This window comes from Salmo trutta, chromosome 29, assembly GCF_901001165.1.
Source record: "Salmo trutta chromosome 29, fSalTru1.1, whole genome shotgun sequence".
NCBI lineage: Eukaryota > Metazoa > Chordata > Actinopteri > Salmoniformes > Salmonidae > Salmo > Salmo trutta.
Genome location: NC_042985.1, coordinates 5,190,446 through 5,214,303, shown reverse-complemented (window position 1 = coordinate 5,214,303; position 23,858 = coordinate 5,190,446). Strand labels below are relative to the sequence as shown.

The 23,858-nt window shown below is 40.5% G+C and overlaps 2 protein-coding genes across 4 annotated transcripts in view; one reads left to right on the top strand and one right to left on the bottom strand.

Annotated features, from left to right (window-relative positions):
- Positions 1 to 17,127, top strand: part of LOC115166802 (coronin-2B) — a 96,014-nt gene extending 78,887 nt beyond the window's left edge. For both annotated transcript variants that reach the window (XM_029720631.1, XM_029720632.1), the window contains exons 4-12: positions 2,001 to 2,150; positions 3,791 to 3,955; positions 8,163 to 8,279; positions 8,646 to 8,750; positions 9,087 to 9,183; positions 13,476 to 13,588; positions 13,851 to 13,941; positions 14,359 to 14,498; positions 14,881 to 17,127. In XM_029720631.1, the coding sequence (XP_029576491.1) occupies positions 2,001 to 2,150; positions 3,791 to 3,955; positions 8,163 to 8,279; positions 8,646 to 8,750; positions 9,087 to 9,183; positions 13,476 to 13,588; positions 13,851 to 13,941; positions 14,359 to 14,498; positions 14,881 to 15,021 (1,119 nt within the window). In that variant the 3' untranslated portion in view covers positions 15,022 to 17,127. The remainder of the gene's footprint in view (positions 1 to 2,000; positions 2,151 to 3,790; positions 3,956 to 8,162; positions 8,280 to 8,645; positions 8,751 to 9,086; positions 9,184 to 13,475; positions 13,589 to 13,850; positions 13,942 to 14,358; positions 14,499 to 14,880) is intronic.
- A 344-nt stretch (positions 17,128 to 17,471) lies between these two features.
- LOC115166803 (acidic leucine-rich nuclear phosphoprotein 32 family member A) lies at positions 17,472 to 23,072 on the bottom strand. Of its 2 annotated transcripts, none has more exons than XM_029720633.1 (7): positions 22,869 to 23,072; positions 20,440 to 20,589; positions 20,174 to 20,296; positions 19,570 to 19,765; positions 19,175 to 19,281; positions 18,834 to 18,882; positions 17,472 to 18,676 (listed from the first exon to the last, which is right to left on the bottom strand). In XM_029720633.1, exons 1-7 carry the CDS (start codon positions 22,920 to 22,922, stop codon positions 18,609 to 18,611), a joined length of 747 nt encoding a protein of 248 aa, XP_029576493.1. In that variant the 5' UTR covers positions 22,923 to 23,072; the 3' UTR covers positions 17,472 to 18,608. The 2 variants fall into 2 exon arrangements, with proteins under 2 accessions (XP_029576493.1, XP_029576494.1); XM_029720634.1 differs by having other exon boundaries at positions 17,472 to 18,673.
- Positions 23,073 to 23,858: the final 786 nt, after the last annotated feature.

Below are 23,858 nucleotides of genomic sequence, written 5' to 3'. Positions count from 1 at the left end.
TCAGTTCTGCCCACACATTTTCTATAGGATTGAGGTCAGGGCTTTGTGATGGACACTCCAGTACCTTGACTTTGTTGTCCTTAAGCCATTTTGCCACAACTTTGTTAGTATGCTTGGGGTCATTGTCCATTTGGAAGACCCATTTGTGACAAAGCTTTAACTTCCTGACTGATGTCTTGAGATGTTGCTTCAATATATCCACATCATTTTCCTTTCTCATGATGCCATCTATTTTGTGAAGTGCACCAGTCCCTCCTGCAGCAAAACACCCCCACAACATGATGCTGCCACCCCCATGCTTCACGGTTGGGATGCTGTTCTTCGACTTGCAAGCCTCCCCTTTTTTCCTCCAAACATAACGATGGCCAAACAGTTCTATTTTTGTTTCATCAGACCAGAGGACATTTCTACAAAAAGTACGATCTTTGTCCCCATGTGCAGTTGCAAACTGTAGTCTGGCTTTTTTATGGCGGTTTTGGAGCAGTGGCTTCTTCCTTGCTGAGCGGCCTTTCAGGTTATGTCGATATAGGACTCGTTTTACTGTGGAAATAGATACTTTTGTACCTGTTTCCTCCAGCATCTTCACAAGGTCCTTTGCTGTTGTTCTGGGATTAATTTGCACTTTTCGCAGAGCAGTATGACAGCTGCGTGGTCCCATGGTGTTTATACTTATGTACTATTGTTTGTACAGATGAACGTGGTACCTTCAGGCGTTTGGAAATTGCTCCAAAGGATGAACCAGACTTGTGGAGGTCTACAATTTTTTTCTGAGGTCTTGGCTGATTTCTTTTGATTTTCCCATGATGTCAAGCAAAGAGGCACTGAGTTTGAAGGTAGGCCTTGTAATACATCCACAGGTACACCTCCAATTGACTCGAATTAGGTCAATTAGCCTATCAGAAGCTACTAAAGCCATAACATCATTTTCTGGAATTTTTCAAGCTGTTTAAAGGCACAGTCAACTTAGTGTATGTAAACTTCTGACCCACTGGAATTGTCATACAGTGAATTATAAGTGAAATAATCTGTCTATAAACAATTGTTGGAAAAATTACTTGTGTCATGCACAAAGTAGATGTCCTAACTGACTTGCCAAAACTATAGTTTGTTAACAAGAAATATGTGGAGGGGTTGAAAAACGAGTGTATGTAACCCCGACTTCAACTGTATGTTAGTTCTGCCTCCCGTAGTACTTTCACTTATTATAGGATAATCTCCTCAGTACATCACAGAGCTCCATCACTGAGCTCCCTCACAGAGCTCCCTCACAGAGCTCCCTCACAGAGCTCCATCACAGAGCTACCTCACAGAGCTACCTCACAGAGCTCCCTCACAGAGCTCCCTCACAGAGCTCTATCACATAGCTCCCTCACAGTGCTCCCTCACAGAGCTCCCTAACAGAGCTCCCTAACAGAGCTCCCTCACAGAGCTCCCTCACAGAGCTCCCTAACAGAGCTCCCTCACAGAGCTTCATCACATAGCTCCCTAACAGAGCTCCCTAACAGAGCTCCCTCACAGAGGTCCATCACATAGCTCCCTCACATAGCTCCCTCACATAGCTCCCTCACAGAGCTCCCTCACAGAGCTACATCACAGAACTACATAACAGAGTTCCCTCACAGAGCTCCATCACAGATTATATGGTCTATTTTCCATCAAGTATACAGCAGCTCCCTATGCTGACATCTTCAATACACATATACAAACTGTCAATCTGATCACAAATAGGATCATGATTACATTGGAGAGACGAGTGTATGACTGGCTAAAGTATCAAAGGTCTAAACGTTAGGTTGACATTGAAGTATCAAAGGTACTCTAACAAAGAATGAAACAGTAATTCAAATGAATTTTGTGAATTTGTTTACTAAAGATTATGCGTATTGTGTTTGTGTGTGTGTGTTCATGTGTGTGTGTGTGTGTGTGTGTGTGTGTGTGTGTGTGTGAGTGTGTGTGTGTGTGTGTGCACTTGTGTGTGTGTGCACTTGTGTGTGTGCCAGGTACGAGTATGGGAGATCCCAGAGGGAGGGCTGAGGCGAAATATGACAGAGGCCATGATGGAGCTGTATGGACACAGCAGGCGTGTGGGCCTCATCGAGTGGCACCCCACCAGCAGTGGAATCCTCTTCAGCGCTGGCTATGACTATAAGGTATCATCACAGATCACTGGCTATGACTGTAAGGTACCATCACAGATCACTAGCTATGGCTTTAAGGTATCATCACAGAACACTGGCTATGACTGTAAGGTATCATCACAGATCACTAGCTATGGCTTTAAGGTATCATCACAGATCACTGGCTATGGCTTTAAGGTATCATCACAGATCACTAGCTATGGCTTTAAGGTATCATCACAGATCACTGGCTATGACTGTAAGGTATCATCACAGATCACTAGCTATGGCTATAAGGTATCATCACAGATCACTGGCTATGACTGTAAGGTATCATCACAGATCACTGGCTATGACTGTAAGGTATCATCACAGATCACTGGCTATGACTGTAAGGTATCATCACAGATCACTGGCTATGGCTTTAAGGTATCATCACAGATCACTAGCTATGACTGTAAGGTATCATCACAGATCACTGGCTATGACTGTAAGGTATCATCACAGATCACTGGCTATGACTGTAAGGTATCATCACAGATCACTGGCTATGACTGTCAGGTATCATCACAGATCACTAGCTATGGCTTTAAGGTATCATCACAGATCACTGGCTATGACTGTAAGGTATCATCACAGATCACTGGCTATGACTGTAAGGGATCATTACAGATCACTGGCTATGACTGTAAGGTATCATCACAGATCACTGGCTATGACTGTAAGGTATCATCACAGATCACTGGCTATGACTGTAAGGTATCATCACAGATCACTGGCTATGACTGTAAGGTATCATCACAGATCACTGGCTATGACTGTAAGGTATCATCACAGATCACTGGCTATGACTGTAAGGTATCATCACAGATCACTGGCTATGGCTTTAAGGTATCATCACAGATCACTGGCTATGACTGTAAGGTATCATCACAGATCACTGGCTATGACTGTAAGGTATCATCACAGATCACTGGCTATGACTGTAAGGTATCATCACAGATCACTAACTATGACTGTAAGGTATCATCACAGATCACTAGCCATGACTGTAAGGTATCATCACAGATCACTAGCTATGACTGTAAGGTATCATCACAGATCACTGGCTATGACTGTAAGGTTGCATCACAGATCACTGGCTATGACTGTAAGGTATCATCACAGATCACTGGCTATGACTGTAAGGTACCATCACAGATCACTGGCTATGACTGTAAGGTATCATCACAGATCACTGGCTATGACTGTAAGGTATCATCACAGATCACTGGCTATGACTGTAAGGTATCATCACAGATCACTAGCTATGACTGTAAGGTATCATCACAGATCACTAGCTATGACTGTAAGGTATCATCACAGATCACTGGCTATGACTGTAAGGTATCATCACAGATCACTGGCTATGACTGTAAGGTATCATCACAGATCACTAGCTATGACTGTAAGGTATCATCACAGATCACTGGCTATGACTGTAAGGTATACACAACAGGGTCATATTCATTGGCGCACACCGTAGCACAACGTAACAAAACTATTTGTAATAGTAAAAACAAAAATAAAATGTGTTTTTATTGGAGTTCAGGGGTAGTCTTTGCCCATTTCACTCCCTTTTCTTCGAAGATCAAATCTGACAGTTGATATGATTCCCTGCCCGTCCCATCCAGATCCTGATCTGGAACCTGGAGATAGGTGAGCCGGTGAAGATGATCGACTGTCACTCTGACGTCATCGTGTGTATGTCCTTCAACACAGACGGCAGCCTGCTGGCCACCAGCTGTAAGGACAAGAAGCTGCGTGTCATCGAGCCCCGCTCTGGGAGAGTCTTACAGGTCAGTCTTACAGCGGGCAGAGAAAGTTTCACTATTTACCTCCTTTACAGAGACAAGGTTTCACTATTTACTTCCTTTACAGAGACAAGGTTTCACTATTTACCTCCTTCAGAGAGACAAGGTTTCACTATTTACCTCCTTAACAGAGACAAGGTTTCACTATTTACCTCCTTAACAGAGACAAGGTTTCACTATTTACCTCCTTTACAGAGACAAGGTTTCACTATTTACCTCCTTCACAGAGACAAGGTTTCACTATTTACCTCCTTCAGAGAGACAAGGTTTCACTATTTACCTCCTTAACAGAGACAAGGTTTCACTATTTACCTCCTTAACAGAGACAAGGTTTCACTATTTACCTCCTTAACAGAGACAAGGTTTCACTATTTACCTCCTTTACAGAGACAAGGTTTCACTATTTACCTCCTTCACAGAGACAAGGTTTCACTATTTACCTCCTTAACAGAGACAAGGTTTCCCTATTTACCTCCTTTACAGAGACAAGGTTTCACTATTTACCTCCTTAACAGAGACAAGGTTTCACTATTTACCTCCTTCACAGAGACAAGGTTTCACTATTTACCTCCTTAACAGAGACAAGGTTTCACTATTTACCTCCTTCACAGAGACAAGGTTTCACTATTTACTTCCTTTACAGAGACAAGGTTTCACTATTTACCTCCTTAACAGACACAAGGTTTCACTATTTACTTCCTTAACAGACACAAGGTTTCACTATTTACTTTGTTTACAGAGACAAGATTTCACTTTTTACTTTGTTTACAGAGACAAGAGTCACTATTTACCTCCTTCACAGAGACAAGGTTTCACTATTTACCTCCTACACAGAGACAAGGTTTCACTATTTTTCTCCTTCACAGATAGATGGTTTCACTATTTACCTCTTTTACAGAGACAAGGTTTCACTATTTACCTCCTTCACAGAGACAAGGTTTCACTATTTACCTCCTTCACAGACACAAGGTTTCACTATTTACTTTGTTTACAGAGACAAGTTTCACTATTTACATCCTTCACAAAGACAAGGTCTCACTATTTACCTCCTTTACAGAGACAAGGTTTCACTATTTACTTTGTTTACAGAGACAAGTTTCACTATTTACTTTGTTTACAGAGACAAGGTTTCACTAATTACTTTGATTACAGAGATAAGTTTCACTATTTACTTTGTTTACAGAGACAAGTTTCACTATTTACATCCTTCACAAAGACAAGGTTTCACTATTTACATCCTTCACAAAGACAAGGTTTCACTATTTACCTCCTTTACAGAGACAAGGTTTCACTATTTACTTTGTTTACAGAGACAAGTTTCAGTATTTACTTTGTTTACAGAGACAAGGTTTCACTATTTACTTTGTTTACAGAGACAAGGTTTTACTATTTACCTCCTTTACAGAGACAAGGTTTCATTATTTATCTATTTTACAGACAAGGTTTCATTATGTATCTCCTTTACAGAGACAAGGTTTCACTATGTATCTCCTTTACAGAGTACATCTAAACGAGTTAATATAATGCCCCATTACAGTAGAGTCTCTTTGTGTTTGTTCCCAACATTTAGAGTGAATATAAGGCCCCATTACAGTAGAGTCTCTGTGTGATTGTTCCCCACATTTAGAGTGAATATAATGCCCCGTTACAGTAGAGTCTCTGTGTGATTGTTCCCCACATTTAGAGTGAATATAATGCCCCGTTACAGTAGAGTCTCTGTGTGATTGTTCCCAACATTTAGAGTGAATATAATGCCCCATTACAGTAGTCTCTGTGTGATTGTTCCCCACATTTAGAGTGAATATAATGCCCCTTTACAGTAGAGTCTCTGTGTGATTGTTCCCAACATTTAGAGTGAATATAATGCCCCATTACAGTAGTCTCTGTGGGATTGTTCCCCACATTTAGAGTGAATATAATGCCCCATTTTAGAAGAGTCTGTGTGATTGTTCCCCACATTTAGAGTGAATATAGTGCCCCATTACAGTAGAGTCTCTGTGTGATTGTTCCCCACATTTAGAGTGAATATAATGCCCCATTACAGTAGTCTCTGTGTGATTGTTCCCCACATTTAGAGTGAATATAATGCCCCATTACAGTAGTCTCTGTGTGATTGTTCCCCACATTTAGAGTGAATATAATGCCCCATTATAGAAGAGTCTGTGTGATTGTTCCCCACATTTAGAGTGAACATAATGCCCCATTACAGTAGTCTCTGTGTTATTGTTCCCCACATTTAGAGTGAATATAATGCCCCATTACAGTAGTCTCTGTGTGATTGTTCCCCACATTTAGAGTGAATATAATGCCCCATTACAGTAGAGTCTCTGTGTGATTGTTCCCCACATTTAGAGTGAATATAATGCCCCATTACAGTAGTCTCTGTGTGATTGTTCCCCACATTTAGAGTGAATATAATGCCCCATTACAGTAGAGTCTCTGTGTGATTGTTCCCCACATTTAGAGTGAATATAATGCCCCATTATAGAAGAGTCTGTGTGATTGTTCCCCACATTTAGAGTGAATATAATGCCCCATTACAGTAGAGTCTCTGTGTGATTGTTCCCCACATTTAGAGTGAATATAATGCCCCATTACAGTAGAGTCTCTGTGTGATTGTTCCCCACATTTACAGTGAATATAATGCCCCATTACAGTAGTCTCTGTGTGATTGTTCCCCACATTTAGAGTGCATATAATGCCCCATTACAGTAGAGTCTCTGTGTGATTGTTCCCCACATTTAGAGTGAATATAATGCCCCAATACAGTAGCCTCTGTGTGATTGTTCCCACATTTAGAGTGAATATAATGCCCCGTTACAGTAGAGTTTCTGTGTGATTGTTCCCCACATTTAGAGTGAATATAATGCCCATTACAGTAGAGTCTCTGTGTGATTATTCCCCACATTTAGAGTGAATATAATGTCCCATTACAGTAGTCTCTGTGTGATTGTTCCCCACATTTAGAGTGAATGTAATGCCCCATTACAGTAGAGTCTCTGTGTGATTGTTCCCCACATTTAGAGTGAACATAATGCCCCGTTACAGTAGTCTCTGTGTGATTGTTCCCCACATTTAGAGTGAATATAATGCCCTGTTACAGTAGTCTCTGTGTGATTGTTCCCACATTTAGAGTGAATATAATGCCCATTACAGTAGAGTCTCTGTGTGATTGTTCCCCACATTTAGAGTGAATATAATGCCCCATTACAGTAGAGTCTCTGTGTGATTGTTCCCCACATTTAGAGTGAATATAATGCCCCATTACAGTAGTCTCTGTGTGATTGTTCCCCACATTTAGAGTGAATATAATGCCCCATTACAGTAGAGTCTCTGTGTGATTGTTCCCCACATTTAGAGTGAATATAATGCCCCGTTACAGTAGTCTCTGTGTGATTTTTCCCCACATTTAGAGTGAATATAATGCCCGATTACAGTAGTCTCTGTGTGATTGTTCCCCACATTTAGAGTGAATATAATGCCCCATTACAGTAGAGTCTCTGTGTGATTGTTCCCCACATTTAGAGTGAATATAATGCCCCATTACAGTAGTCTCTGTGTGATTGTTCCCCACATTTAGAGTGAATATAATGCCCCATTACAGTAGAGTCTCTGTGTGATTGTTCCCCACATTTAGAGTGAATATAATGCCCCATTACAGTAGTCTCTGTGTGATTGTTCCCCACATTTAGAGTGAATATAATGCCCCATTACAGTAGTCTCTGTGTGATTGTTCCCCACATTTAGAGTGAATATAATGCCCCATTACAGTAGAGTCTCTGTGTGATTGTTCCCCACATTTAGAGTGAATATAATGCCCCGTTACAGTAGTCTCTGTGTGATTTTTCCCCACATTTAGAGTGAATATAATGCCCGATTACAGTAGTCTCTGTGTGATTGTTCCCCACATTTAGAGTGAATATAATGCCCCATTACAGTAGAGTCTCTGTGTGATTGTTCCCCACATTTAGAGTGAATATAATGCCCCATTACAGTAGTCTCTGTGTGATTGTTCCCCACATTTAGAGTGAATATAATGCCCCATTACAGTAGAGTCTCTGTGTGATTGTTCCCCACATTTAGAGTGAATATAATGCCCCGTTACAGTAGTCTCTGTGTGATTGTTCCCCACATTTAGAGTGAACATAATGCCCCATTACAGTAGAGTCTTTGTGTGATTGATCCCCACCAGCACGCCAGCTGTAAGAACCACAGGGTGAACAGAGTGGTGTTCCTGGGCAACATGAAGCGGCTGCTGACAACAGGTGTGTCCCGGTGGAACACCAGACAGATTGCACTGTGGGATCAGGTGAGGCAGCCGGGGACCCCTGCTGAGATGTGGGACTGTATGTGTCCCCTTGGGTGTGTGTGTGTGTGTGTGTGTGTGTGTGTGTGTGTGTGTGTGTGTGTGTGTGTGTGTGTGTGTGTGTGTGTGTGTGTGTGTGTGTGTGTGTGTGTGCAACTGCACTTGTGTGTATATCCTCAATTAAGGATTATGTGTGTCCTTATTAGTGTGTGTTCAGGAACAATGTCTGATCCCTGTGTGTGTGTGTGTGTGTGTGTGTGTGTGTGTGTGTGTGTGTGTGTGTGTGTGTGTGTGTGTGTGTGTGTGTGTGTGTGTGTGTGTGTGTGTGTGTGTGTGTGTGTGTGTGTGTGTGTGTGTGTGGTCCCACAGGAGGACCTGTCTATGCCCATGGTAGAAGAGGAGATAGACGGTCTCTCAGGGCTGCTGTTTCCTTTCTATGATGCAGACACACACATGCTGTACCTGGCAGGAAAGGTGAGCACTACCCCTTACACAACACAATGAATAGTGTGGACTCATGTAGTGGATTCTTTTTTTTAAAGACAAATTAGTCCTTTGATTGGTTTAGGTAGATGTGAGACGTCATTTGATTAGTTTAAGTAGATGTGAGACCATTGTGTATGGAAAACGTTAACTCGTTAACCAAAAATATTCTTAAATAGTATTTTACATTCCCTGATTCAATGATGGTATTCCCTTTCTGTTTCATCAACAAGCCCTGTCAGTAACAGTGAAGGTCAAACATATATGTACATGTATTGGAAGACATCTGGGTCAGATAGTAAACAAACACATCCGTTCCATTCACAGGGCGATGGCAACATCCGTTACTATGAGATCACCACAGAGAAGCCCTACCTGCAGTATCTCATGGAGTTCCGCTCCCCTGCCCCACAGAAAGGCCTTGGTAAGTGACAGACTCATTACCAAGCCCTGCAATGCCAAGAGCTGAGCAAAGAAAAGAGTCCCCTCATCCAGCTGGTCCTGGGGCTGAGTTCACAAAGCTGTTCTACTAACACACTGAAGCCTCAGGACCAGAACATCCAATCAATCAGAATAAACCAAATTACAACACAGTCAAAACAAAACTACATTGCTTATTGGGAAACACAAGCACAAACACAAAGCAAAATGCAGTGCTATCTGGCCCTAAATCGACAGTACACTATGGCTAAATATTTGACCATGGTTACTGATCAAAACCTTAGAAAAACCTTGACAAAGTACAGGCTCAGTGAGCACAACCTTGCCATTGAGAAGGGTAGACAGAGGAAAACCTGGCTCCCTGTAGAGGAAAGGCTGTGCAACCACTGCACAACAGCAGAACCTGAGACGGAGCTGCATTTCCTGACAAAATGTCAAAAATATAAAACAATTAGAGAGTGTCATTTCCCCAAATTTGAAACCCTTATTCAAGGTTTCAAAGACCTCTCTGATGAGGATAGGCTACCCATCCTGTTGGGGGAGGACACAGAGAGCTGTGGGTTGGCAGCGCACTACATTGCTGCCTGCCATAAGTTGAGGGACAGTGTCTGACAGACCAATAAACCTGCACATGTCCTCAACTGTATGATTATTACTATTGTTGAATGTATGGTTATATTGACCGTTGGTTATTGTTGTTACTGTTGTCCCGTTGACAATTTTTGATTCTCATTTTTATTTAGTTTTATATTGTAAATATCCAAAGTAAGCTTTGGCAATATGTACATTGTTACGTCATGCCAATAAAGCGAATTGAATTGAATTGACTCACCGGGGCCCGACCCTTACAGACAGAGACCAAGGGTTTGGGTTTGTTTACTCAGCCATATCTCAGCTTTCATTCAGTAATGTTGTTGCTCTTTTTCTGAGTGAAAAATCTATGGAAATGTCATCAATGATTTTAAAAGGTCATGTTATGCAGTAATATCACTATGGTGATGTCTAAGGTAATGTTATACAGTAACATCACTATGGTGATGTCTAAGGTAATGTTATACAGTAATATCACTATGGTAATGTCTAAGGTAATGTTATACAGTAACAGGACTATGGTGATATCTAAGGTAATGTTATACAGTAACATCACTATGGTGATATCTAAGGTAATGTTATACAGTAACATCACTATGGCAATATCTAAGGTAATGTTATACAGTAACAGGACTATGGTGATGTCTAAGGAAATGTTATACAGTAACAGGACTATGGTAATATCTAAGGTAATGTTATACAGTAACAGGACAATGGTGATGTCTAAGGTAATGTTATACAGTAACAGGACTATGGTAATATCTAAGGTAATGTTATACAGTAACAGGACTATGGTGATATCTAAGGTAATGTTATACAGTAACATCACTATGGGGATATCTAAGGTAATGTTATACAGTAACAGGACTATGGGGATATCTAAGGTAATGTTATACAGTAACAGGACTATGGTGATGTCTAAGGTAATGTCATACAGTAACATCACTATGGTGATGTCTAAGGTAATGTCATACAGTAACATCACCATGGTAATATCTAAGGTAATGTTATACATTAACAGGACTATGGTGATGTCTAAGGTAATGTTATACAGTAACATCACTATGGTGATGTCTAAGGTAATGTTATACAGTAACAGGACTATGGTGATGTCTAAGGTAATGTTATACAGTAACAGGACTATGGTAATATCTAAGGTAATGTTATACAGTAACAGGACTATGGTGATGTCTAAGGTAATGTTATACAGTAACAGGACTATGGTGATGTCTAAGGTAATGTTATACAGTAACATCACTATGGTGATGTCTAAGGTAATGTTATACAGTAACAGGACTATGGTGATATCTAATGTAATGTTATACAGTAACATCACTATGGGGATATCTAAGGTAATGTTATACAGTAACAGGACTATGGGGATATCTAAGGTAATGTTATACAGTAACAGGACTATGGTGATATCTAAGGTAATGTTATACAGTAACAGGACTATGGTGATGTCTAAGGTAATGTTATACAGTAACAGGACTATGGTGATGTCTAAGGTAATGTTATACAGTAACATCACTATGGTGATGTCTAAGGCAATGTTATACAGTAACATCACTGTGGGGATGTCTAAGGCAATGTTATACAGTAACAGGTCTAAGGTAATGTTATACAGTAACAGGACTATGGTGATGTCTAAGGTATTGTTATACAGTAACATCACTATGGTGATGTCTAAGGTAATGTTATACAGTAACAGGACTATGGTGATATCTAAGGTAATGTTATACAGTAATATCACTATGGTAATGTCTAAGGTAATGTTATACAGTAACAGGACTATGGTGATGTCTAAGGTAATGTTATACAGTAACAGGACTATGGTGATGTCTAAGGTAATGTTATACAGTAACATCACTATGGCAATATCTAAGGTAATGTTATACAGTAACAGGACTATGGTGATGTCTAAGGTAATGTTATACAGTAACAGGACTATGGTGATGTCTAAGGTAATGTTATACAGTAACAGGACTATGGTGATGTCTAAGGTAATGTTATACAGTAACATCACTATGGTGATATCTAAGGTAATGTTATATAGTAACAGGACTATGGGGATGTCTAAGGTAATGTTCTACAGTAACAGGACTATGGTGATGTCTAAGGTAATGTTATACAGTAACAGGACTATGGTGATGTCTAAGGTAATGTTATACAGTAACAGGACTATGGTAATATCTAAGGTAATGTTATACAGTAACAGGACTATGGTGATGTCTAAGGTAATGTTATACAGTAACAGGACTATGGGGATATCTAAGGTAATGTTATACAGTAACAGGACTATGGTGATGTCTAAGGTAATGTTATACAGTAACAGGACTATGGTGATGTCTAAGGTAATGTTATACAGTAACAGGACTATGGTGATGTCTAAGGTAATGTTATACAGTAACATCACTATGGGGATATCTAAGGTAATGTTATATAGTAACAGGACTATGGGGATATCTAAGGTAATGTTATACAGTAACATCACTATGGTAATATCTAATGTAATGTTATACGGTAACAGGACTATGGTGATGTCTAAGGTAATGTTATACAGTAACAGGACTATGGTAATATCTAAGGTAATGTTATACAGTAACAGGACTATGGTGATGTCTAAGGTAATGTTATACAGTAACAGGACTATGGGGATATCTAAGGTAATGTTATACAGTAACAGGACTATGGTGATGTCTAAGGTAATGTTATACAGTAACAGGACTATGGTGATGTCTAAGGTAATGTTATACAGTAACAGGACTATGGTGATGTCTAAGGTAATGTTATACAGTAACATCACTATGGGGATATCTAAGGTAATGTTATATAGTAACAGGACTATGGGGATATCTAAGGTAATGTTATACAGTAACATCACTATGGTAATATCTAATGTAATGTTATACGGTAACAGGACTATGGTGATGTCTAAGGTAATGTTATACAGTAACAGGACTATGGTGATATCTAAGGTAATGTTATACAGTAACATCACTATGGTAATATCTAAGGTAATGTTATACATTAACAGGACTATGGTGATGTCTAAGGTAATGTTATACAGTAACAGGACTATGGTGATGTCTAAGGTAATGTTATACAGTAACAGGACTATGGTAATATCTAAGGTAATGTTATACAGTAACAGGACTATGGTGATGTCTAAGGTAATGTTATACAGTAACAGGACTATGGGGATATCTAAGGTAATGTTATACAGTAACAGGACTATGGTGATGTCTAAGGTAATGTTATACAGTAACAGGACTATGGTGATGTCTAAGGTAATGTTATACAGTAACAGGACTATGGTGATGTCTAAGGTAATGTTATACAGTAACATCACTATGGGGATATCTAAGGTAATGTTATATAGTAACAGGACTATGGGGATATCTAAGGTAATGTTATACAGTAACATCACTATGGTAATATCTAATGTAATGTTATACGGTAACAGGACTATGGTGATGTCTAAGGTAATGTTATACAGTAACAGGACTATGGTGATATCTAAGGTAATGTTATACAGTAACATCACTATGGTAATATCTAAGGTAATGTTATACATTAACAGGACTATGGTGATATCTAAGGTAATGCTATACAGTAACATCACTATGGTGATGTCTAAGGTAATGTTATACAGTAACAGGACTGTGGCGATTCCCTCCTCAGGTGTGATGCCTAAACATGGGCTGGACGTAACGGCCTGCGAGGTGTTTCGCTTCTACAAGCTGGTGACGCTGAAGGGGCTGATCGAGCCCATCTCCATGATAGTACCAAGGAGGGTCAGTGTCAGTGGGGATGCCCTTCTCCCTCTCACTTCATATAGCAGTGTTTCTCAATCCATTCCCAGAAAGACCTTAGGGTGTGTGCACATATTTGTTACAGCCCTGCACTAACACACCTCATTCATCTAATGCAGGGCAGTTGAATCAGATTGAATGTTGAATCAGTGCAGGGTTGGAACAAACATGTGCACCCTTGGGAAGAAACAGAGATCTTAAAGTATTGGAACATGCTCTCACTCTGTCTCTCCTGGTGTTGCAGTCAGAGACGTACCAGGAGGACATCTATCCAATGACGGCAGGGACCGAGCCTGCCCTCTCAGCCAATGACTGGTTGAGTGGTATCAACCGAGGTACAGTGCACGCCACGTGTCTTTAGTTTGAATGTTCAGTACACCTTCTGATATAGTCCTAGTAGTGGGAGAGGAAATGTTTATATCAATATATAGTGTATGTGTGTAGTTGTACGTAGCACATTTTAATGAAGTTTGTGTGTGTGTGTGTATGCGTGTGCGCGCGTGTGTGCGCGTGTGTGTGCGTGTGTGTGTGTGCGTACGCGTGTGTGTGCGTGTGTGTGTGTGTGTGTGTGTGTGTGTGTGTGTGTGTGTGTGTGTGTGTGTGTGTGTGTGTGTGCGTGTGTGTGTGTGTGCGTACGCGTGTGTGTGTGCGTGTGTGTGCGTGTGTGTGTGTGTGTGTGTGTGTGTGTGTGTGTGTGTGTGTGTGTGTGTGTGTGTGTGTGTGTGTGTGTGTGTGTGTGTGCATGCGAGCAGACCCAGTGTTAATGTCCCTGAAGAAGGGCTACCAGAAGCCCAACCAGCTGGTGTTCAAGGCACCGGTGAAGGAAAAGAAAGGTGTGGTGGTCAACGGCATTGACCTGCTGGAAAACGTGCCACCCAGGACAGAGAACGAGGTGTGTTCATCAGATAACTGTGGATGGAGATATGGGTGGGTGAATGGATGAATGAAAAGAAAAGGGAGAGAAGGAAGAAGGTTGGTTGGTGGGTGGTGAGTGTATTAAACACTACTTGGAATGGGGTGCAAATGCTCAAATTACTTCCTGAGCACAATTACAAACTATGGTCTATAGCCTGTTATCTTTGTGGACCTGATCCCTCTGTTCTGTAGTTCCTGGGGATGTTCTTCAGGACGCTATATGACCCTGATCCCTCTATTCTGTAGTTCCTGGGGATGTTCTTCAGGACGCTATATGACCCTGATCCCTCTGTTCTGTAGTTCCTGGGGATGTTCTTCAGGACGCTATATGACCCTGATCCCTCTGTTCTGTTCTGTAGCTACTGAGGATGTTCTTCAGGCAGCAGGAGGAGCTGAGAAAGCTGAAGGAGGAGCTGAACACCAAGGACGTTAAAATACGCCAGCTGGAGCTGGAACTCAACAACCTGAGGAACGTCAGCCCCGTTGGAAACAATGTCTGACCTCTGATCTCTAGCTTATGGCACCACCACCACCACGCCACGTCCAGCGTCCTCCCTCCCTTTCATCGTGTATCATTTGTACTTCCTGTTGCAATTGATAATGTAATAGCCACCGGATAATGTAAATACTGATTATAACGTTTGTGTAACAGTTTTTGTTATCGATAATGTAATCATATTGACATCACTGTTAAATCCCTCAATTGATAACATAATAACAAACTGGTAATGTAATTTATTGTTATAAGATTTTTTTTTATTCTGTTCCATTGATGTATCCTGATATCCGGTTTGGCTTCATTATGATTAGTTATTACATCATCAGTCGCAATACACCCCTCCCCCCTACTGCAGAGCACCATCAGTGTATCCCAGGGGTCCTCACACCCCACCTGCCATGTCATGCCATGCCCCTCTGAGTCCACGTGGCAAAGCCTTTGTCATCGCCCAGAAATGCCACCCCCAAATCCTCCAACCTCCACCCTGCCATCACCAGAGACTACCCTGGGGAAAGAGATTGACTTCCCCCTTCTCCCCCAATCCTCCCCCATGGTCTACCCACTGCAAACCAACTCACAGCAAAGCTGCAACATCTCAACCTCCCAATGGAAGAGTCTTCTACTAGTTCCAACTACTGTGGATGATGAGTTTTACAGGGACATGAATGAGGATGATGAGTTTTACAGGGACATGAATGAGGATGATGAGTTTTACAGGGACATGAATGAGGATGATGAGTTTTACAGGGACATGAATGAGGTTGATGAGTTTTACAGGGACATGAATGAAGATGATGAGTTTTACAGGGACATGAATGAGGATGATGAGTTTTACAGGGACATGAATGAAGATGATGAGTTTTACAGGGACATGAATGAGGTGTATTTCAAGACAGTTTTTTTTCTTCATCTCTCCTAAGAATGTGTTGTCTGTAAAAAGCTGCAGCTCTGGCTCAGACTGGCATACAGCAACCCAAATGTAGTCTTAACAGGCAGTTTGTCTGTCGCCTCAGTCATTATCTTTAGGAGAAGTTTTGTTGGAAAATGTATTATTGTTACTATTTATTTGTTATATTTGATGTTTTTAGCTAACTCTTTATGCAGAACATTCATCTCATGTCTTTGGGAGAAATCGTGGTCATGAAAATGATAGCTGACACACTTGTGATTGAATTATGTTTCACACAGATGGTGGCAATTTGGCTGAGACCGTATAGTCAAAAATATCCAGTATTTTCTTGATTGAATCGATACAATACTAAATCTGGTGAATTGGAATATTAGTTAACATGAAATTAGGTTATGTACGTAAAACAGTACATCAAACCGAAAAATTAATACAATATTTGTCTTTATACCTTTCAGCTATGAATATTCTATTTAAGAAAGTTACCAACATTGTTAATCTGTGGTATTCCACATGATCCATTCCACTCAAGTTAAGACTGAGATTTCCTGTAGTTCTGGTTACCTATACTATACCTCTACAGAGGAATCATTATTTGTACAATTGTCATAATATTGTCATAATTGGTAACATATTCTGCAGGGGTTGACTGACTAAATGAATGAAACAGCAATATTACTTACACAAGGTAATTATTTACATCTTTAACCCTAACATATACCTTGTAAAGACCCCCCCCCCCCCCCCTCAAATGTTATACTGTAATAGTGTGTCCTTATCCAATGAAGACACCAAGCAAACAAATGTAGGTACAGTAGCTTGGTTGCCAGGTGTTACATTTTGCTTTAGCCAACTCCTCTGGCATTCGTTGTCATGCCATATGGACATTGGAGAAGTTGCCTTAAGCTCTTACAGGTGTGGGTGGCTAGCACCAGACTATAGGCACAGCACCCTGTGGGCATCTAGTCTGGCAACAGTGAAGGTGAACATGGTGGATAAGGTCAGGTCAGCCCGTAGAGAATGACAGAGGTCTCAAGTGGCCTAAAGGAGGGGATTCAGTGTTGCACTGTGAAGATGCAGCAGTATGCAAGGTGAGTGAAAAGCACTGCAGTATTGTTTTGAATGGGAGGATAACTAACCATTTGGTGGAGATGATGGCATATAGGTGTAGTAAATACTGGTCGACGACCATCTAAATGCCTAATTGTACTATGTGCTGATGAAACTGCAGAATGACAATTCTCTCAGAAAGACAGAACATTGTACTGTGTCAGTTAGCCTACAATACATCCTGTTTCACCTCATTGATCTACAAGTCCCAACAACTAATATCAATTTGTTAAGTTAATGCAATGAGTGGATAAACCAGATCATTCCCTTTTAGCATGAACTACCTGGATTCTCCACATGATGTCAGTAGTAGGCTACAGTACATTAGGAAGCAGGTACAACGTAGCACAAGCATCTGGGATTATCAAAATTGCTGTCAACTATTAGATGACGACGTAAGCAATTCAAAAAGATCACAAACCACAACTTGTATAAAAAAAAAAAATATTTATTGAAGTGAAAGGGAGAAAATCAAAAGTTTGTCTCATGGTAAGGTATTAGCTTTGATGACAGTGGGTTAAACATGTAAGGGGAACATGACTGAGGTAGGCCTATCTGACCATGAACTGCCCTATGGTTTTAGAAAAGAAAATGCAAAAGGTGTTTTCTTTGCACATTGCCCAGCGGTGTATTATATAGGTGGGGAACGAATATGTACTTGAAGAGTTGGACAGCAATAACAAATTTGGATTCAGTGAGTATTTCTGTGAATATAATTTGGTGAACATGGAAATCGTGTACCAGATTCAATTAGCCTATTTTAGGTACGGCTGCACAGATATTCAATATCTTACTACAGTTCATCGTTACAATTAATTAAGTGTAAATGTCTGCCATTATCAAAGAGTAATAGAAAAAAAATAGATTTGGTCAGTATTTACAAATAACACGTAATTTCCAAACTATCAAAGCTAGGGGTTAAGGAGAAACATTCTGACAAGGGCAGACATTCTTTACTATGCTTAAAAAGATGCCCTGTATACAGGCCATTCTATGAATGTTTAAACACCCTTTCCATGATGAAAACAGCACATACAATGATATACGGATGACACCACAAAACGCTTCATGTACACAAAGAAAAAGACACTGAATAAGAAAAGGGTATAGGAAACTGTCATACTTGAAATCCAGTAGTCGACTTTAAAATCTATTTCAGACATGCATTTCTAAAAGGTTTTTTGGTAGCTTGTCTCTTTAAATACATAAATCATCATCAGAAATCTGTATACACAGAAGCTATCAATATCACTGAGAAAACAAAACCTTTACAAAGGTTAGAGCTAATAATATTGGACTTTTACAAAATGTTCTCTTCTGCCCTTCCAGTGGTTTGCAGGGGACAGATATGAGTAGAATACAAGGAATCAAAAAGTACAAAAGAAAATGATAAAGAAAAAATAATCAAATGTTAACTTGTTTCCTTCCACCAACCCTTTACCCAGCTGGCCCATGACACTACCATGCCTACTGCAATATATGACAACTGACAAATACAGAGGGGTGGGGGAGACAGGGAATACAAGGTTAAAACAGTCTGATCAAAACATAGCTTGGTGGTGAGCACATCTTCAGTCGTCTTCCTCCTCCTCTGCTTCCTCGTCTAAATCCCTTTTCCTCTTCAGACCTCGCTCCTCTTCTAGGAAAACAAAAGTCAATGGTCACGTTCAACAGGAAAGCATTGAGTTTGGTTTAAGTAGACGTGTTATTTTAAAAATCAGTCCCAACATTAAAGCTACACACGATACTGTGACCATGCACATTTGGTGACAGCAGTGAGATTCCACCACACTCACCTTCATTATCCTCATCACTCTCCTTGCCGTCCAAATCCTCCTCGTCCTCCTAAGAGACAAATGCAGATCAGAATCTCCCTTGTCATGTGCCCTGGGTCATATTCAAATAATGATGTCACAGTGCAGTGGTTGAGATGCACCTTGGGGGGGGGGGGGGGGGGGGGGGGGAAGCACCAGGTATTTGCTGGTTTAGCAAACATCAGCCCAGTCTGCATCACTTTAAGGTAGGTATAAGATCATTTTGTGTGGCCCTTTATTCATTTATTGTAAATCATTGAACTTATCATGCAGGCGTCGATCAAGATATAAGTATCATTGCAGCCCCATCCTCAAAGTTTCACCTCTCCACTTAGGTCCTCCTCTTCCTCTTCTTCACCTTCCTCATCGTCATCATCCTCCGCTTTTCTTGGTGGGGCTTCTCCATCCTCATCCTCCTCCTCGTCTACCTCTGCAGTTGAAAATAGAGTTAGCCTATTAAGGTGATCAAAAAATGCATAAGGGCCACTACAAAGTTACAATAGTTATAATGCAACTCATTCACTGCAGCCACTTGGTATAATACCGTTATTACAAAAGGAAACGTTGAACAACATCATGAACATAATTACCATTAGAAAAACAGAGGTCATGTCAGAGCTCTATGGGTTCATATCCATCTTTTAAATCACAGCCCAATCAGATTATTATTTACCAACATTTGTATATAGTATACAATAGTATGGATCTTAAATCGTACCATCACTGTCATCGTCATCGTCCAGTCCCTCCACATAGGCCTCTGCGTCCGAATCTGGCGCCTCCTTGTCGTCTTTGTCATAGCCGTCGAGGTACGTCAACTGGGGGAGGAGCTTGAACACGTTGTCTCTGTAGTCGTTGAGGTTGGTCACCTCGCAGTTGAACAAGTCTAAGCTTTTCAGGGTCTCTAATTTTTTCTGTGAAAGAAGAGAAGTCTTGATGATGAAATATGAATATTTAGGCTTCGTTTGTTTTCTTTAATACTGACTACTCCAACTAGATTAAAATATACACTATGGAGGTTTAGTTGCTAATTGTTTACCTCAAAGCTTTACATATAAGTTATGAAGGTACATTTGATGAATGAGGTATTTTCTGGACAATGTTGTCCATTCAGGGTTCCCTTTCAGACCCAATAGCACCTTGAGACAAGAGTTCAGTATAGTATAGTATAGTATAGCATAGCGTGTGTGTATATGTGTGTATATATATATATATATATATATATATATATATATATATATATATATATATATATATATATATATATATATATACACACACACACACAGAGCTACTACGTTGTCATGACACCCACTGCATACCAGAGGTTCTATCGTGCTGAGGTCTTTAATTTTGTTGCCACTGAGGTTTAGGTGTGTGAGGTTTGGGCATTTCTCCGCCAGTACTTCCAGCCCACCTGAGATCCTGTTGTCACTGAGTTCAAGCTGAGGAGAAAATAAAGCAACAACTGTATGAGCAGAGTAATCATAACAGGACATCCATAAAACAGATTTTCACTTTACTGCACAAAGTGGTAATAGCATGGCAACAATAATACTTTGTTAAATTTTTTTAATAGAAAACCTACTTTTTTCAGCTTGTTCAGCTTCGGCAAGTTGGAGACCGATGTCAGCCCAACGTTGATTGTGCTTAGAAATTCCAACTCTTTAAATTCATCTGTGAGGCCCTCAATTTTGCCTTCGTTTGAGCGACAGTTATCAAGCACCAGCTCTTTCACCTGGAAAACAAGAGGAATAGGAAATGTAAAGTGATTCTTTACTCCAAATCTATAACTATAGTATGCCTGTCAGTCCATTTGAGGGAGGGCAGTCCCAAAGCAATGGTGTCTGCATAAAGTCCATATCTGACAACAGAGGAGGCTGGTGGTAGGGGCTATAGGAGGACGGGCTCATTGGAATGGCCGGAACGGAACGCTATCAAACACATGGAATCCACATGTTTGACTCGGTTCCATTTATTCCATTCCAATGAGCCCGTCCTGTTATAGCTCCTCCCACCAGCCTCCTCTGACACTGGTCTGGTGCAGAAAATGTTACATAACAGATGGTGTGTTGCTTGGGATTTAATGAATTGATCATTTATTAAACATATTCTTCAGAATCTGGGTGATAGTTTCAGGTAACTTGTTGTTCCACGGATCACTATTTTGTAAATACATAGAGGTGATTTCTCACAGAAACGTACATGTAATACATACACATTTAGATTGAACTCACATTAAACATATCTGATGATTATGACAGTACCCAGCTTGTACACTCCTCTGTAATTCCCACGTTTTGGGGTCAGAATGCAGACTAATGATTTGCACAGGACTGGGATTCTCATTAGCGTCCTAAGAGGACAATGACCAATATTAATATTTTCTAATTGGTGGTGCTGCTTCTTATACTCCATTGTCGTAGTCCCACAAATGAACCCAACCAGCTCATAGGCAAAACACAGACACCTCTGGTATATTAAATTTGGCATGAAAACAACTTCTGTTCACGGTTGAAATGAACATTATGCTGAGTGGACACCATTGGCATTATATTATACCCTGGATTAGACCATCTGTGCTGCTGGTGAGAGCCAAATCCGCAAATTATGCACGTATTACGCACGTAACAAATTCGACTAAATAAGGGGTAAACCACGCACAATGATCGACGTGTTGGTGTATTTGCCGATTTTCATTGCTCTAAAAGCGAAAACAACCTGCTACGAGTCGTGCAATGGGTCATCAAGCGAGTAGGAGGGGCTGCCGATTAGACGTTGGCTGGGTTGGCAGCAGGCGCAAGAAAACCAATCGTTACATTATGGCTTACTCATAAAGAGTTGACGATTTGGATTGTAGCCTACTGCAATATGTTTAAAGGTATGCAGGAAAAAGTTGTTATCGTTCGTGTTAAATGAACGCACAGCAATGTACACGGTATCTTCGATAGAAACCGTTGCCTTTGTTTGTCGGTAAAATGGCGGCTTGTCCTAGATCTTGAAACTGGAGCACCGCAGCCCGAAATTGCCTGTCGGTTTTTATGTGCTTAGCTTGACAGAAAATTATTCTTATTGTTTGATACTGAAACCAGGGTCAAACTCATCGTTTTTCAACTGGGAATCCAAGCATGCGTATAGCCTATGCAACCAAACGAGCCATAATGTAAAATATTGTAACATGCTTTTTTGATTTTTATTCGGCAATAGTCTGATATTCTCCGAATGTGCACCTTGTTTAGAATATGAGCCGAGATAGATGTTTCTTCACACGTGATAACCTGCACTAAAATCCTAGGACGGACAAAACCTTTTCATTGCGGTTTTAAATTAGTTGTGTAGGCTATGCACTTAACGTTACTAATACCTAGGCTATTATAACAAATACAAAAAGTAGGCCTAGCCTACCATGCACGGTAAATATAGCCGACCCAACGAACGATACACACGTCTATTTGGCAGTCTAGGAATTAGCCTATCTTTGGATAAACAATCCGTAGACAGACCATTGAGATCGGTTACCAAACCATTTCTAATAGGTATAGCCTGTGCTGCGTAATAAGTTGTGAGCGAGCAATCGCCAGGGTACAAAAATCAAGGACATTTTGTAGCCTATGCATGCGCTAAAATAGTAACGTTAATTGTATGAGAACTGACAATGAATTAGCTGAAAAGAGGCTATGAATGCGCCTTGTTGATGGGAAGGAAAAGGGCGCGTTCAGGACTACAAAGTTACCATCAGGCAATATGGCTCACGCTTGCCTTTTAAATACAGATATGAAAATGAGGTGTATTGGTGCATTCTCACCAACTGCACTTTCAGACATGCTTCCTTCTAATCGTTTTAAGTTGGCTACGAAGTCTAGAGCGGCAATTACGGTGATAAATATCAGCAACAATGTAACACGAACTGCTCCAGTAATGGCAACATTGCTAACTCGCGAAAAAACTTTGTAACCCTTTGCATATCACACTATCATTAAAACAATTGCAAACAATACGATCTCAACGTTAGCTTACATCAGATGGCGTGCGATTCCGCAATTCTAGATGAATTCTTTTCTTCATATCCATCTTGAGAAAACCAGTCCACCGATTTTCTAAACCAAGTATACAGACGTAAAAGTATTTTTTACTGAAATTGCAACTACTACTCCTTGAACAGACTGCTGTTGTTCATTCAAACTTGATCTCCTCGGTAGGCGGGAATGTGAGCTGGGATTGTCGTCACCATTGACCAATTACAATCGCCAACAAAAAGGGGGACAGGATTTACAAAAGATCACCCACCAATAAAAGGCGATTCTAAAATTGGGTGGGGTTTTCTACACGATGTTTGGTTGTATGTTCAGTATTTAAGTTCACATCCAAAGTATGTACACATCAACATTGAACTCTGTCCATCAGGATTTACTTAGCACACAACTAAATAATGAAATGTGGCTTAACAGTGAAGATTCTCCTTAGCAATTAATTTAGATATTGTCAAAATGTTGCCTTAATTTTGAAGTAGGCTATGGACACCTTCAATGATGGGCTAATTACGCACGCAGGTGCGGTGCTTACAACCTTTCAATCGACGTTTTTGACGTCTTCCTCATTTTATCATTGTGTCGGCGAGTCTGCTGCCAACATCATTTTGGCATTGGGTCTTGGCCACAACATAATAATTATATAAGTACGCCTTTATGCACTACACCCTTGGAAAACTCAAAGCGCAGTTTCCCAACACAGGCTAATGAAGAACGAGCAGCATGCAACTGCGGCAACATCTGGTGACATGTAAGCCTAGCCATAGTGGTTATGCATGGCCAAACTCCTGTTTTTTATATCCAAGAATGTGTGGAATGCAGGATTGTTGCCACCAAAATTTATTGACACCAAAACCACTCACACATTATAAAGTGGTCGCATCAGAGACCCACATTGCCGCCATTACATGTGCACGGTTGAAACAATGGTCTCACCACATATCCCAACCAGCTACGCAATTGTGTAGGTAGGCTACAA